The sequence below is a fragment of the Triticum aestivum genome, chromosome 5A (genome assembly GCF_018294505.1).
Source record: "Triticum aestivum cultivar Chinese Spring chromosome 5A, IWGSC CS RefSeq v2.1, whole genome shotgun sequence".
Lineage (NCBI taxonomy): Eukaryota > Viridiplantae > Streptophyta > Magnoliopsida > Poales > Poaceae > Triticum > Triticum aestivum.
In genome coordinates, this window is record NC_057806.1 from 637,114,514 (window position 1) to 637,132,154 (window position 17,641).

The window sequence follows — 17,641 nt, forward strand, 5'->3', positions numbered from 1 at the left end:
AGGTTCGGGCCCTCTTGATGGAGGTAAAACCCTACGTCCTGCTTGATTAATATTGATGATATGGGTAGTACAAGAGTAGATCTACCACGAGATCAGAGAGGCTAAACCCTAGAAGCTAGCCTATGGTATGATTGTTGTTCGTCCTATGGACTAAAACCCTCCGGTTTATATAGACACCGGAGAGGGCTAAGGCTACACAGAGTCGGTTACTATGGTAGGAGATCTACATATCCATATCACCAAGCTTGCCTTCCACGCTAAGGGAAGTCCCTTCCGGACACGGGACGAAGTCTTCAATCTTGTATCTTCATAGTCCAGGAGTCCGGCCGAAGGTATAGTTCGGCCATCCGGACACCCCTTAATTCAGGACTCCCTCAACGCGTCCAATGGTGCATCAATCCAGGGCGCTTTCCTAAAATGCTTTCAAAGCTGCCTCAATCAAAGGCGCTTTTCTAGGATGCCTTCAAAGCTGCATTGATCGAGGCATTTTGCTAAAACGCCACCTCTGAGCACGATTCTGAGGCATTTACAAAGCGCCCTTACAAAAGTGCCTTCGATTAACAACCGTGGTGCAGTGGAAGGCGCGGCAATTTTACCAATTATATCGTCGAACTCACAAATTATGATTTACAACATCAAAAAATGTTCGCGGATTAAAAAAATATCATGAATTTCAATAAATGTTCAAGGATTATACAAAAGTGTTTCAAATTTCAAAACAATTGTGGATTCGAAAAATGTTTGTGATTTTTGATAAATGGTCACGGATTTCAAAAAAATATTTATGAATTTGAAACATGCTCACAAATTTCAAAACAAGTTCATGAATTTCTAAAATGTTTTAAATTTCTAAAAATATTCATGGATTGAAAATATGTTCTTGAATCCAAAAAATATTCATGATTATGGGAAACACTAGAAAAAGAAACATTGAAAACATAGAACCACTGAGTGGGCCATCCCGTTTTCACGCACATGGATGCTCGTTTGCACACTATCGACCAACTTTTTGTATGTTAGAAAAGTGTTTGTTTACAAGATAATAGTGGAGAAAAAAATAAATCGATGGAGTGATGGGGGAGAGGATGGAAAGAAACCAGTCAAAAAAAAGGGACTAAAACGGTGAGACGAAAATATCATGGACACAGTCATACCAACTACTCTATTAGGAGTAGAGATTGGCAATGCATTTGTACTTACGATCGGTAGCTATTTTTGAGAATCAGCGGCGCAAAATTTCGTAAGCATGCTGGGAGCCATAGTTTAACGGCGAACCAAATGTTAGGCCTTTGGAGAATCTCAAACGATTTTATTCATAACATTCGGTACATTACACTAAGGAATCAGGACATACGCGGCACACTACCCGTCTCACACGTACACGCCACGCGGCACACCACTCGTCTCACACGTACACGCCACGCGGCACTCCACGTCTCCACCTTGACACGTATACACACCGTGGAGCCGTCGGCGCCGTCATTACTTGCCGTCGGCTGCCTCCTCGGCCGCGGCCTTGTCGCGTTCTTCCTGGACCCTGGCGGCGATCATGGCGGCCTCGTGGTCCGCGGCCTCGAGCAGGAAGCTGCCGCCCTCGTCGTCCACGGCGACCTGGAGCGGCTGGCAGCCGAGGCCGTCGGCGACGGCGAGCATGATGCGGCGCATCTCGCCGCGGAACTCGGCGCGGTCGACGGCGCCGCTGTGGTCGGCGTCGAACTGCTCGAAGACGGCGTCGTAGAAGGCGGCCACCTCGGAGGGGAGCGGGGCCGGCTCGGCGGAGCCGAAGCCCGCGCCGTCGAGGAGGCGGAAGGACTCGAGCGCGCGGCGGAGCTCGGCGCGGGAGAGCACGCCGTCGCCGTTGGCGTCGAGCGCGGCGAAGCGCGCGTCCACGCTGCGCGCGAAGGCCGCCTCGTCCGCCACGAAGGACCGCACCGTCGACCCGTCCAGGACCACCACGCTCATCTCGTCGTCGGTCGAACGCCGGCCCCTCGCTCTCGCTCTCGCTCGCCGCGGCAGCTCTGGTCGTGGCTTGTTGAGGATCTGCTGGAGGGTGGAGTGGAGTGGAGTGGAATGGAGACTTCCGACAGCGGATTTGATTTTTGTGTTGAGTTTGGCCTCTGGGAGCCACGTTTATCTGCTTGATGTGGTCGTCGGGTCATGCTTTGGGATATTTTCGCTTCTCCGTGTGCGTGCTGAGAGCACGTGTAGTGTAGTCAATGGTCAGTAGGTACTCAGTAGTCATTGTCACTCTTCAGCCTGGAATTTTTCTTGCCTCGCAAATGGCTTAGCCATGTGATCGCCGCACACCGTAACGACGCAGAGAGTGCCTTATCCATTGCAGGCTTCAAACAAGGACTCCCTGCATGATCTATCGGAAAGGTTTACCGCTGGAATAAAGTACCCAAAATATCATAAAGAATATTCCTAGACCACTGAACGACCATCGTCGCCGTCGAAACGTGCTGAAGACACACTTTGTCACCGCTCCCCTACTAGGACCAATTTGACATTATGGATGAAGGTCAGGAAATCTTCGAACACGTGTCTCTAAAGATCAGCGCCACAGGAACGTAGTCGTGGCCACTAAACCCTTGAAGATCCACTATGCCATACCTGCGGCCGACTCTTGACACCGGATCTGCTCAGCACAAGAAGCTAACTTCATCGCCCCGAGTCCCTGATAGGAAGTCATGAATCTGCATTGAAGCGCCCCCATCCCCAAGCACCCTCGACGTGAGAACCCAACAGAAACTATAGCAAAGGCACCATATGTGGTCGATTGCCATAATAATCACTGGTATGACGATCAACAATCAAAAAGTAGCTCTCACAGAGTCGTCAGTCGCGGCCACAAATTTTTTGAAGCTTGCTCCAAAAAAGAGATCGAGCATCTAAATATGAAGGTTGTGGAGGCCTCATTTGGAACTCCTCCAAACCCAACCGTCCGCGGGGGAGGGATCTTTCATCTTCTTCCTCCTCGCGCCACGGGCGTGTTTGAAGCGACGCTGCCAGCCGTGTCCGGCACTGAAAATCATCGTCAAGGGGGCCGACTTGACCACACTTATGGCAAGCTCACTCCATTGGATACTCGTGGCGGAATCATCGACCGCCAAACCACCCGCCACCACGGCTATAAAAGTTGGATGTTGTGGCGTCCCCATAACCCAACCCTAGCTGCCTCATCCCTCCTCCTTATATGGCCAGTTCCTCGCCTTTATCTAGCAATGCTAGCGCGCTGGGACGTAGCCTATCGGTCGAAGGTCCTCTCAGACAAGCACCTTAGTCCAGATCTCGGGCGTCGGCGGTGCTAACTCTGCCTGCGAAGCATTAGTCGTCGCATCCTCCTCCCGCCGAGGCCCACATGGCACTGCGGCTCCCATGACGGTGATCACGGGGGATCTGAAAACACTTGACAATGACCGCAGGACATCTGGCCCTTCTAGTGGTGCCAGTGGCTCCCATCATAGCGGGCGGCGTGGATCAAGCGCTTGGGGCCATCATCCCCATCAACGACAGTGTCGCTTCCGCTGTCCCCTAATCCCATTTGATCATGTCCCCATCGAGGCTCAACCCAAGCCCGAGGACCACACGACCATCGAGGCTCAACCCAAACCCAAGCGGAACCATGCGCCTTGAAGAGGAGTGCATCCGCGAGCGCTTTGGCCCCGCAATCGGCACAACGAGGAGGAGAAACTCACGGGCGTGAAAAAAAATTCAATTCCACTCTTGATTTCAAAATATTTTTGAAACAAAGTTTATATTATCATTTACAATTTTTAGGGCCAGTACTACTCGATCTTTAGTGAAACTGAGTGAGGTGTGACTTTACTTCAGAATATTCTGAAAATTCAAGATTGAATTTCACTAGTATACTTTCAATTGGGATATTTCAGAACATGTATTCAAAGTTTCAGTGAAAATGAGTGATATGTGACTAATATTACTGAGTTGGATAAGATTTTGAAACATCAACAGTGTCTTCTGAGTTGTGATATTTCAGAATATTCTAAACAGTTTTACAATGGTCTTCTTATCCGTAGAGAGGTAAGAGTTGTAACGAAACCTGGTCTTTGATTGTTGTTGCTTTCTATTGTGCAAAAAGATTATATCCGATGCTCTAGTTATTGCAACATGGCATAAAAACGGACCTACTACCAATGCACATTATTGTCTTTCATAAACATGCTTTATGGACGATGGATGACTCCAACAATTATATGTGACTGAAAAAAATCCAAATAAAATAGATCAATGGATTCTCATATTTTATTTTGAAGAAACTAGAATTTGACTGAAAACAAATGCACGTGTTAATTTTGTATGTCACAGTTCCATTCATATGTCAAAAAAAAACTTAAAACAAAAACTTGCACACAAATTGCAATTTTTATAATATGTAAGAATAAACATATAAGTGAAAATTTTGCATTCTACTAGAATTTAAACACATATTGTATGGAACTTGCATTTATGCTTACACAAAAAAACAAGATATAGTCTATAAAAGAATGAATTAGTGGCATTCGTATTACCCTTTAAAAATTGCAACAATAAAAAATTATTAATAGAAAATTTTGAACACTATTTACACATAAATTGCGCCTTTTTATAATATGAAAGGCTAAGCATATACTCTTAAAAGGTTTTCAAAGAAGGGATGAATTGATGGCATTGATATTACCATTAAAAGGATAGAAAAGGAATAAAAAACTAAAACACAATTTTCAAAGAAAATTCTAAGGAAAAATGAATTAGTAGCATTGGTATTACCCTTTATGAAGAAAAGGAAAAAGAATGACAAAATTTGCACACAATTTACAGATAAATTGCACCTTTTGTAATATGCAAAAATAGGCATATAATAGTGGAACTTTTTGCAAAAAATTTAAGAATTAATGAATTGTTGACATTGGAATTAACCTTATATAATGAAGAAAATAAAAGAAAACTAAAACTAAATAAAAAATGAAGTTTTCTGAGCAAGAAGGACTTAGTGGCATTGGTATTACAAGTTAAGAAAAAAGAAAATAATTATTAAAAAATTGCACATAATTTAAATATAAAATTGCGCTTTTTTATAATATACAAGAATAAACATGCAATAGTGGAGTTATCACAAAAACATATTTTTTCTAATAAGGAATGAATTAGTTGCTTTTGTATTATCCTTACATAAGAAAGAAAAATAAATAAAACTAATAAAAAATTGAAAATAAATAGTCCAAGGAAGAATGAATCACTAGCAATGGTATTACATTTTAAGAAGAAGTACAAATAAAGAAAAAACTTGCACACAACTTTGGACTGAAGTTGCACTTTTTGTGACATTTAAAGAATAAGCATATAATAGCGCAATTTTCACGGAAGCGGCTATTCTGCACCCGGGCTCATCTACACCCAAGTGTGAACAGTAAAATGAGAAAAAAAATACAAATATTCAAAAAAAAAATCCAAAAACATTTGTGTGAAAGATTCTCAATTGCGTGAGGCTCGTGCAAAATTTCAGCTTGTTTGGACATTCAAGGAGCTCGTGGCAAAAAAGACAAAACTTGGGAGTTTGATAAACTTTTGAAACCAACATTGTTCACACTGAACTTTGCCTTTTCTGGCAGGAGCTTCTTGAATGTTCAAACAAGCTAAAATTTTGCACGGCCATCACACATTTGAGCATCTTGCAACACAAAAATATATTGTATTTTTTGAATTTTTTTCTTTTATTTTAGATTTTACTGTTCATCTGGTGTAGATGAGTCTGGGCACCGAATTGAATTTCTGAATTTTCACACTCTAGTACAGTTTACATACATAATGTATAGTACCTGTGGGTATACATTTACAATCACCCAACATCCCAAATATACCAATATAGGGAAAAAGGAAAGCTGGCTAAAAAAAGGGAAAAGAAAGACCAAAGCAAAACACATGCAAACAGAAAAAAAAAGGGCAATGGGTAACGAGCTTCAAGCCGAATACTAAAATTGACTGACCCAAGGGATAAGTCAAAAATTCAGGCAGAAAAGCCATGAAACACAACTAGGAATAAAAACCACATATCTTGACAAAAGAATAAACGTTTAAAATTTGACTTAACCAAATTTAAAACTCAGGAAATTTACATATTGCTAAAGTGTATTTGAATATTATTTGTCGGTGCCTTTCCAGGGGCAATTTCTTTTTGCCCATTTTGTTTTAGAAATATTGCCAAGTTAGTAATCTTTACCTCTTAGAAGGTGCTAATAAAACTGAGGCAATTTACATTTAGCAAAAGTGTACTTTAATGTTATTCATGGGTTCCTTTCCAGGGGCAATTATATGGCCCTTGGATAAAAAATTATAGACGGCTAAAATAGATTGGGACTATGTTAAAATTTCTCATTGTGAAACTTATTGATCGATTTTCATTTTCACATGGTTTTCACCATTTCACACTTTCATTGCCAAATCTGGAGCACGCCACTAGCAGCAGCCTCTGTAGCGCCTCAGGTGCTCCACAAGATCGTCAATGTACTTCTCCTGCCGCCCCTGATCCATGAGAACCTCTCGCAGCTTCATGGCGTTGCTGGCGAGCGCCTTCCCTTCCTCGTCCACCATGACGCGCCGCACCGCCGCCGCCACGCCGTCCCTGTCGAACGAGCCGTCGCCCTCGTCCCTCGCCACCTCCACGCCGATCCCCCTCTCCGCCATGGCGCGCGCCACGAGGGGCTGGTCCAGGACGAACGGGAGCATCACCCCACCTGTGGCACCCACCCGGTGCGCACCAGCCCTCTCCCCCGCGTCCGCTCCTCGAACCCGGCGGGCAGGAGATCGTCGTCCGTGACGGCGTCGATGGCGGCGCTGAACATCCCGGACGGCCTGCGTAGAGCCCACAGGAAGCGCACCCCGGCGAGCTCCAGCCCGAGCGCGAGCTCGTGCAGGATCCCTGGAGTCAGCGGCGCCTCGCTCCCCAGCGCGACGTAGATGACTGACTTGGCGGGCTGGTCGTCGAGCCAGCGCAGGGTTTCAGGACGCTCTCCGTCGCCATCAGCGATCACGGCAGGAAGCAGGATCCCGGCGGGGATGACGGGCTGCTGGAAGAGGTCGGCTAGGAGGGCGAACATCCCGGGCTCGACCTCGTCGCAGCTCCGGTAGATGGCCAGGCGGCAGCGCTCGAAGAGCCGCCACACGCGGTCCATGTCGGACACGCCGGACGCGTTGGCGCGGAAGGCGGCGGCGATCCACTCGGCCTCGCTGCGGCGTCGGTACGCGATCGTGGACGGGAACGGGATCCACCTGGGCGCGACGGCGAAGTCCTCTGTCGCCGCGCGCGGGTGCTTGGCGTTCGCCGACCGCGGCCCCACGAAGGCCATGAAGGTGGCGTAGACGATGATGAACACGGCGCACGGCACACCGTGCCCGCCGGCGATGGGCGGGACCCAGTGGTGGCAGAAGTCATGGACGATCCAGTCGGGCCTCCTGCCAGCAGCGACGGCGTCGGCCAGGAACGCGGTGAGCGGGGCCGCGAGCCCGTCCATGGCCTTCTTGAGGAGCTCGATCTTGTCGGGCGGCACGTCGGCCGTGGACTCGGCGCCTTCCGGCAGCCCGTCGACGCGCGGCAGCGGCAGCGACACGAAGCGGAGGCGAGGCGAGAGGTGCGGCGGCACCGGCGGGAGCCTGGCAAGGTTCCGTGGCGTGGAGAGGAAGGCGACGGCGTGGCCACGAGCCGCCAGGCGCTTGGACAGCTCGAGGAACGAGAGCATGTGCCCGAACGCCAGCCATGGGAACACCACCACCTCCAGCGCGGCGCCGGCGCCGGCGCCGGCTGCTGCTTCTTCCATCGCAGCACAGCAGGCGCGAAAGCTTTGGTGGCAGGGTGATGACGAATATGTTCTGCAGAATTTATTTTTGCCCCGTACTGAACCAGGGATGCTCCACCCACATGAAAAAGGGACTGGGATCAGGTGACATCAATCGCTGTTGATGGCCCTTGCGCGTGCATGCATGCCGTCGACGATTTATGGACCGGACTATTTGCGGCCAGTAAACCCCCATGATGGGTTGGGCGAAACCAACCCGGCGTCGAAATCCCCGTCGCATCCTGACCTATGCTGATCTAAATCGAATCTTGAGCTCTTTTTGACCTATTCGACCTTTAGTTCATGGAAATGAAAAAAGTTCACAAATTTGGACAAAAGTTCATGAAATTTGGAGAAAACTTCATGAATTCGAAAAAAAGTTAATGAATATAAAAAAAATCATCAATTTAGGAAAAAAATCATGTTTTTTTTTAAAGTTCATGGATTTTGAAAAGAAGTTCTTGGATTTTCATAACAAAAGTCCACGGATTTGGAAAAAAGTTCATAGAGTTTGGAGCAAAATTGAAAAATTGAGAAAAAAATCATGAATTTGAAAAAAAATCACGGATTAAAAAAAGGACACGATTTTTGTAAAAAAAATCACGAATTTGATTTTTTTTTGAGAAAGTTCACGCATTAGACAAAAAAACCATATAAGAATCATCCAACCAAGGAGCTTCCACTAACAAAATAAATAAGAAATGAAGAAAAAGGAATAAAGTAGTCACACGAGATGAGGTAACCAGGTTGGTCAACACAGTTTGCATTGAAAGAGGAGGTAATAGCACTGCAGGTCCCCGAACTTGCATGTCAGGTGATGGTTTGGTCTTTGAAGTTGAAAAAGTGAATTATTTCATCCCTCAACTTGCAATGGATGTGCAAATTTAGTCCACGGCCAGTCAGAGCTCACCAAGTGGATGCCAAGTGGTCTGGCGGGTCAGCGCGCAACATTTTGTAGTTTACACCCTGCCTGGATCAGGAATCAACCCGCACTACTCCTCGCCCCCCCCCCTCGAAGCAAAAAACACCTGAATTTATTTTGTCCCCCTCCCCACCCCAATCATTCATCCACTTGGCTGCTGTCTTGCTCGCGCCGACCGCGTGCGTCGGGTGCTGGCTGACGTCAGCAACCATTGCGGCGTCGTCGCCGGAGTACACCGGCGGTGTCGTCCCTCCTCCGACCGCGCATCAAGTTCGCCCGCACGGCGTCTTTCCTCCCGACTATGGTGCGTCCTCCTCCCCTCTCTGCTCTGTTCCTCCCCTCCTCCTCTGGTTTGATCGTCCTCCCGCGTCGTCCGCAGCACCGGCGGATCACCCCCTTTGGATAGCGTTGTGGGTATTTGTGGTGGAATTCTGTGTCTATACAGCTTCCGGCGTTTCGAAGCTGGTTATTGAGGTGGTCGTTGATTTCAGGCTAGGTTTAGGCTGTGAAATTTATGATTTCGCTAAGAAGCTAGGGTTCTTGTGCAGCAAATGTTCTTTCGGGCACAATGTAGTGCCGTTGTTTAGTAGATACTCAGCAGTTTAGTAGTGCCACTACATCATAAGAATGCCTTTTTTCTTTCATCTGAATTTAGTCAGCTAACTGAATTTAGTCAGTTAACCGAATTTAGTCAGTTAGCTGAATTTAGTCTGCAAGATACTATAGTTGACTGTGGTTGGTTGAGTTTGGTTGAAGATTGTGCTTACCCTGTCTTGCAAAAAGAATGCATAACTGAATTTCCTTAGTGAACTTGCAGCATGCAGTTAACTGAATAAATTCAGTTAACTTGCTGCTTGGAGTTAACTTGCAGGTTACACAATTAGTTATATGAATTTATTAAGTTTAGTTGCAGTTATTTTACTGTTCAGTTACCTACTTAGAGGTTTTTTGAGATGTGATATGTTTTTGCTTACATAATGCACTTTGTTGCTGCAGTTTGTGATTCAGCAATGGGATAGATTGTGGACACCCCTTTCTTTACACTGGAACTTGAGGATGGTGGGCTTTTCTATGGACCAAGAAATAACATGGAGTACTATAATCCTTCTTTGGAGGTGCTTGACTATGTTGATGCTGGCACATTCTCATATTCAGCTATTGAAGAGCAATTGCTATGGTTGGGATATCCTGTGGCTGAGCACATAATTTATTGGTGCATGCCTGACAAAACAATTTTAGATGGTATGTTGAGAATGAGAGGTGATGAGGACGTGCAACACATGATTAGAGCTAGTAGTCAGCATAAGGTGCTTGTAATAATGGTTGACCATGCAGATTTCATCAGTAATTGCAGGGAAATTTGGTATTGACAGTGCCAACAGTTCAAAGTTCTGTCATAATGGCCAGGTCAAATGTTGTTGCAGCAGTGCAGCATCTTCTCACAGCCTCATTTCAGTCAATGTTGAAGATCCCATTTCAGAGGTGGCAGCAGATAACATAGAAGCAGACAACTTGGTTGCTAATGGAACAGAAACAGAGACTTTGCTAACTGATGGTGCAGCAACAGATAACTTGCTGACAGAGGGTGGAGCAGCAGAGAATGTGTTGTATGATGCTGTAGAGGATGCAGTGCTCTCAGATTCAGAGTTCAGTGATAGTGATTATGACATAGATGATGGAGATGATGATTTATATGAAGACAACATTGATTTTGATGTTGATGAAGAAGCTGAGCAAGTTGAGGAAGAGGTGGAGCCAGACTATTTACTTGAGGATGAAGATCTAAACCTCTCTGTTGAAGAGCAAGAGCAACTGAAATACAAGTTCAAAGCTTTCAATTCCAAGGTGGACATGAAATCCCCTATATTTAAATTAGGGATGGTATTTTCTGATGTGGTTGAGCTGAGGAAAGCTCTTACTGCTTATTCTATAAGGAACAGAGTGCAAATCAAGAAGTTGAAGAATGATAAGATGAGATTAGAGGCTGTTTGTCAGAGAGGTTGCCCATGGATGCTTAAAGCTAGCAAGGACAACAGGACTGGAGGATTTGTCATCAAGGCCTACTTTGGAGAGCATCTCTGTCAGAAAAAGTGGAAGTTGAAGGATTTGACAGCCAAGTTTCTGTGCAGTTTTTCTTGGATGAGTTCAGAGATGACCAGAAGATGTCACTTGCAACATTTTCAAGGAAAATTACTAAGGAATTCAATGTTACTCCTAACAGATGGAAGCTTGCTAGGGCTAGAAAGCGAGCACTTAATGAGATTCATGGTGATTAGGAAGAGCAATTCAGTAGGCTTTGGGACTATGGACAAGAATTAAGGACCAAAAACCCTGGGTCTACATTTCTGCTCACAACTTCACTGGTGAAAGATACAAAATTTTCATTGGGCAGAAAATGTTTGAAAACATTGTACTGGTCATATGATGCATGTAAGAGAGGGTGGCTAAAGGGTTGCAGGCCAATAATCTTCATTGATGGTTGTCACATGAAAACAAGGTTCAAAGGAGTGCTACTTAGTGTTGTTGGTATTGATCCCAATGACTGCATATTCCCAATAGCAATGGGATGGGTGGAAGTTGAATGCACAGGTTCATGGGAGTGGTTTCTGACCACTCTCAGAGATGATCTCAACATCACTAACACTGCTCCTTTCACAATCATGAGTGACAAACAGAAAGGTTTAATAAATGCAGTGCACAAAGTTTGGCCAGATTCAGAACACAGGTTTTGTGTCAGGCATATTTACTAGAATTTTAATGAGAAGCACAAAGGAGAGGTACTGAAGCAAGACTTGTGGGCAATTGCAAGATCTCCAAACAAAGTGAAGTGGAGAGAAAACTGTCAGAAAATGGATGACCACAGTTCAGCTGCTTTCCACTGGACTAAAAGACTAGAGTGGAAAACTTGGTGCAAAGCATTCTTCAGTGAATTCCCCAAATGTGACATCCCGCTCAACAATAACTCTGAGGTTTTTAACAGGTAGTTTGGTGGTCAATTTCCTAAGTTGTTTTGATTTTAACATATAGCCCATCTGTACTGCTAATTAGCATATCATACTAACATGTTCTCTTCCTATCTGTATGCAGCTACATTCTTGAGGGCCGAGAGATGGCAGTGCTCAGCATGCTTGAGTACATTTTCTATAATATGATGAACAGGATTGTTAGCAAACAAAGAGAAGCTATTGAAAAGTGGACAGGCCAGAGAATGTGTCCCAAGATCAAGAAGTTAGATAAGAACATAGAGTTTGTTGCTAACTGCCATGTAACAGAACCTAGCCAGCAAATCTTCAGAGTTCAGTCTGGTAACAATAGCTACACTGTGGACCTCTGCTTGCACACTTGTGATTGCAGGAGATGGCAGTTATCTGGAGTACCATGTGGCCATTGCATAGCATGTTGCATGGAGGAGAGAATTGACCCAGAGACACTGGTTCATGACTGCTATACTGTTCAGACATATCTCAAAGCTTATGGATACACTGTTGTCCCTCTTGCAGACCCTAAGGAGTGGGAGAAACAGAATGGCTATAAGGTGTATCCACCAGTGTTCACCAAACAGTTGGGTAGACCCAAGAAAAACCGGAAGAAGACACCAGAGGAGAAGATCAAGAGTGGTGTTAGGATTTTGAACAAAAAAGGTGTTACAATGAACTGCTCTATTTGTGGGAGAGCTGATCACAACATAAAGGGGCATTACAGATGGCAGGAGGCTCTCATTGAAGAAGGGGTAGAGGTTGTTGATGAGAACTATGATGACCCAACATTTCTTCAGGTGCATGCATTTTACAATACTTGAATTCAGTTCACTGCATTTCACTATATTTTAATGCATTTGTTGTACTTATCTGAATTTCACTGCATTTCACTGCATTTGATGTACTAATCTAAATTTAACTACATTTTACTGCATTTCACTACATTTTACTGAATTTTACTGAATTTGATGTACTTATCTGAATTTGTGTAGAACATCTTCCCTAACCAGCCAGATCTTTATTGGATCCAATTGACACACCATTCAGTATGCTCTACAACATGACTCAGAGAGAGCTTGCAAGAAGAGCTCCTTAGAGGGTTCATGGGCCACTACCTGAGCAATCTGCATTTGTTGCTGCTGCTGGTGCTGCAATACCTCAGCCAAGGGTTACTACAGAAATGAACATAGGTAGACAGAAAAGGGCAACCACAGTAGCTGACAAAGGAGAAGGATCTGGTAGGGGGGAGGAAGAAAAGGACAAAGAAATCCAGATGCAGGCAGAGGAGCAACTACAGAAAGAGAAAGAGGGCCAAATTCAGTTGCAGGCAGAGGAAGAGGAGGAAATTCAGTTGCAAGCAGAGGAAGAGGAGCAAATGCAAATGCAGGTAGAGGAAGAGTAGCAAATGCAAATGCAGGGAGGGGAGAAGTTCCATCTGTAGGGAGAGGAGAAGCAGCAAATGCAAATGCATATGCTTGGAGAGGAGGAGCAGCAAATGCAAATCCATATGCTTGGACAGGAGGATCAATGCCATTTGCAGGGAGAGGAGGATCAATGCCATTTGCAGGGAGAGGAGGAGCAATGCCATTTGCAGGGAGAGGAGGATCAATGCCATCTACAGGGAGAGGAGGAGCAGCAAATGTTCCATATGCAGGATGGAGTTGGCTTCTATTTGGAGATCACAGGACAATTCCTGATCTCAATGCTCCCGCTGATGATTTCATGGCACCACATTAGTGATTTGGTGACAGTTATTGTCTGTCATTCTTTTTTGTTAAGGCCTATAGTAATTTAAATTATGGACAAACCTTTTTTGATAGGCAAACAGTGGCTTATATTGCCTAATTTTTGATGGCAAACAGTGGCTCACAATGGCATTCATTGCCCTTTTGTAACTAAATTTCATGATGCATTGCAGTGATCTAGTTTAAATTGGAATTTACATGGATGCAGTGTTAGTGATTCAGTTAACATAATGAACTGAAGATGCAGTTAACTTAATGAACTAAAGATGCAGTTAACTTAGCGATTCAGTTAACTTAGTGAACTAAAATGAGTGTGGAACTGTTCACTGGATTTTTCTGATTTTTGTTGCGTTAATTGGAATGAACATTGCTGCTTTTAACTAAAATTAACACTGCTGCTTTTAACTGAAAAAAGCTTAAAATAGCTTCAAAAAGAGGTGCTGGGTTAACAAAATCATGATATGTTTTGGAGTGAATACTGTTGTTGTTAACTAAAAATATTTTTCCCAAAAAATGGTTGTCCTGGGGATCGAACCCAGGACCCTTTGTTCGATATTCTAAGCTCCATGCCAGTGCTCTGCTAGTGCTAGATACTCATTGCAACATTTGTTATAGTGATATAAACTGTACATGCTGGTCAGAGCGGTGCCATTCGCACTTCCACTGCTATTAAGAGGCCACTACCCACCACCCACCGCCCCTACTCACCACTTCCGTTTCACGATGCCTCGGGCTCTACACTCCCCACCTCCCACTCCACCAGAGAAGAAAACCCTCGACGGCCATCTCGACGCCGCCGCTGACGCCATGGACAACCACCCTGCATGGCAGAGGATTGTCTACGAGCTGGCAGGCGACGATGAGGTCGCGCGCGCGGAGCTCCAGGAGATAGGCCAGTGGTTCCCCAACATCGACATGCTTAGGAACCACGCGCGGGGCCTCATCAACCAGATGACCGACGATGAGAGGAGGCGTGCTCTCGTGGACGGCCCAGGTACCCCTCCAGCCAACATCCTCTGCTTCACAATGGCGGAGACGCACTCGGACGATCCGAGGCAGCGCTGGCGTTGGTGGATGTACAGGTCCGCCACCACGCCGCAGCCGCAGCCAGATCAGACACGCGTGTGGTCGAGGATGCAGCGCGTCCATGATGTGGTTCTCGCCCTGCCTGCGCCGGTGCCCCTCGTGCACGTCGATGACGACGACGTCTCTCTGTCGTCCAACTCGGAGTACTGCAAGGTGGACTCCGACAACGACTCGGGCTACAGAGGGGATTCTGAATCCTTTACGTCGTATGCCTCGTCTGGAGATGAGGAGGTGTCCGTCGTTGTCTTGTCGGACGACGACGAAGAGGAGGAGGAGGACGAGATCCAGATGATGGCGCCAGTCCACAACGCCAATGAGGGCAACAGAGACCTCCCGATTTACGTGGAGGTGCTCCCAGATGTGCCTGACATCGTCAAGCAGGAGGTGATGGATGCGGAAGAAGAGGAGAAGGTGGCAGCGGCAGCACAGGAGCCGGAGAAGACGAATAAAAGGCCATTTGCAGGGGAGGTGCGCCGCTTGGAGCACCTGAAGCACGTGAAGATATGAAGATGCTGGACAAGAAGATGATGCAGTTATTAGGTATGCTGACTAGCAAGAAAATTCAGCATATAAGTTAGTGATATTTTGGTTAGTTTATGTTAGGTGTGCTCTATATATGCAGAGCACATAAGTTAATTGTAATGTGGAATGGTTAGGCACATCTGGTTGAACTTATGCTATAATGTCTGAACTTTCCTACAATGTTTAGGACATCTGGATGCTATCTATCTAGTTATGCTGCTTTGCATTGCCTATCTTGTTATCATACTTTGATTTGTTGGTGCTGCTGCTGTTACAAATGCTCTGTTACAATGCCATTGTTTTATTTCCTTCAACTACAATGCAGTTTTTGCTGTAATCTAGTACCATGTTTCCATAGAGTGCCACTTATGATGTGGTCTGTAGCTACAACTTTGCAAAGAAAGAATGCAACAGTTCTGTAGGCCATGTTGTTGCTGCTTTGCAATGCTGCTGCTGCTTTGCCATGCTGCTGTTACTGTGCACTACTCTAGATACCAGCTGTAGTTTTGTCTACAATGCTGCTGTTGATGTGCACTACTCTAGGGACTTAACATTTAAATTCATAAAACCTCAGTGCACTCCAAATGCTTACAAAGCTCATTTAAATTCAGTTAACTAAATCTTCAGTTAACTACAAATTCAGTTAACTGACACTGTAAAAAATGCACTTATCTGGAGACATTCAGCAAACTAGTAACACAAATTTAGTGCAGTCATACAAATTTAGATAACTAGTAACACAAATGCACTTAGCAGTCATACAAATTTAGTTAACTAAAATCAATCGTACAAATTCAGTGCATTACATAATAATGGCATTACACCAACAAATTCAGTACAACTAATTAATAGCTCCAACTTAAGGCAGCATTACAACAGTGAATTACTCAAATTCATCTAAGATCTCTTTCACCCTCCTTATCTTGCTCTTGGTCTCCTCCTTGTGCCTGAATAGATCACCAATCATGTACTCTAGTTTTTTCTTCTCCTTCTTCAGCTCATCCCTCTGTAACACCACTTTGTCCATCTGTTCCTTCATTTTCTCCACCTCTTCCTTCAGTTTCTCCATCTCTTCCTTCATTTTGTCCATCTGTTGCTTCATCTCATCCCTCTCTTTCTCTGCCTTAGCCCTCACAAACTGATGAATGCTAGTGGTAGATTTATCAGACAGCTTCTTCTTCTCAAGCTCTTGCTTTAGGTCAGAAAGAGCAAGTCTTGCACCGCCCAATTTTGTAATTGCCCGCTCCTTGTCAGCCACCATCTTAGCAAAATCAACTTTAAAAAACCTCAGATCTTTTCCATCTTTTCTTTATCTTTCACAACCCTAAAATTTTCTTCAGCATTAACTACATTTTCCCTGAGCCTTAGCTTGTTCCCATCTTCATACATGCCCCAAACCCTGGCTAAACTCATCTTTAGAGTGGCAGGCCATTCAGGGTCAATCCACTCCACAAAGTTGCATTTATCCTACCAAATAAGAAAGAAAACAACTTTAGATTAATGAAAAAGCTTGGGTTCAGTTAAATTCATAAACAAGATGTTGTTAAGTTCAATTAAGTTCAGTTAGTTCATTTCAAATTCAGTAAAAAACCAAAAACAAGATGCTGTTAACTGAAAATTTAAGTTAAGTTCACAAACATGATGCTGTGCCACACTCTTATACAGATCACAGTAAGATGAAACATTCCAAGTGTGTATTTAACTATAGATCTACTAACCTTTTGTGCACAAGCAAGATACCTCCTTCCACTATCAACTGATTCAAAGGACACAAACTTCTCACAGACATCTTAGTGTTCACATCTAGCTGCAAGATCTGAAGCAATGCCTCTCCACTCAGAGCAGAAAATGACGATAGGAGCAGGAGCCTACAACACATTATAGTCAACAAAATCCCCAATTCTTGCCCTAACCCTATAACTGCCAGAGGATAGTGATAAACTAACCTCACTTCTCACAGAGTAGCCGTCGGACGACGAGCTGGATCCTTCACTCCAAGATACCATGGCGGTGAGCTGGTGTCGGCAGTGGGCTGGACGGCGGCGACGGCGATGAGCTGGAACAGAGGAAGGAAGCGAGGGAGCAGAGAGGTGAATGGAGGGGGAGCTGCCGACAGGATAGAATATTCCAAAACATGTGCCACATTGTGTTGAAGTGCGGGTTGATTCGTCACAAAGGGAGGGGGCTAAGTGCAAAATGCTACGCGCTGACCCGCCAGGCCACTTGGCATCCACTTGGCGAGCTCTGACTGGCCGTGGACTAAATTTGCACATCCATTACAAGTTGAGGGATGAAATAATTCACTTTTTCAGCTTCAAGGACCAAACCATCACCTGACATGCAAGTTCAGGGACCTGCAGTGCTACTACCTCTTGAAAGAGGAAGTCATTAGTTCGAATCACCTTGTGTGCTTTTTATGTCTCATCAAACGATGTCATGGTTCGATTTAGACTAAGATTGCATAGTTCAAGGTGCAATGGATTTTGACGCGGGGTTCGTTTCGTCTAACCTCCACAAGTTCAAAGTTTAAAATTGACTTTTTTCATTAGCACTCCA

At 45.0% G+C, this 17,641-nt stretch overlaps 1 protein-coding gene and 1 pseudogene across 1 annotated transcript; both read right to left on the minus strand.

Moving 5' to 3' along the window:
• Window positions 1–1,288: 1,288 nt before the first annotated feature.
• On the minus strand, window positions 1,289–2,266 carry LOC123108110 (uncharacterized). The gene has a single exon (XM_044529963.1). The coding sequence runs from the start codon at window positions 1,960–1,962 to the stop codon at window positions 1,483–1,485; it is 480 nt and encodes a 159-aa protein (XP_044385898.1). The 5' UTR covers window positions 1,963–2,266; the 3' UTR covers window positions 1,289–1,482.
• A 3,977-nt stretch (window positions 2,267–6,243) lies between these two features.
• On the minus strand, window positions 6,244–7,871 carry LOC123108111 (putative UDP-rhamnose:rhamnosyltransferase 1; annotated as a pseudogene).
• Between the last annotated feature and the right edge of the window lie 9,770 nt (window positions 7,872–17,641).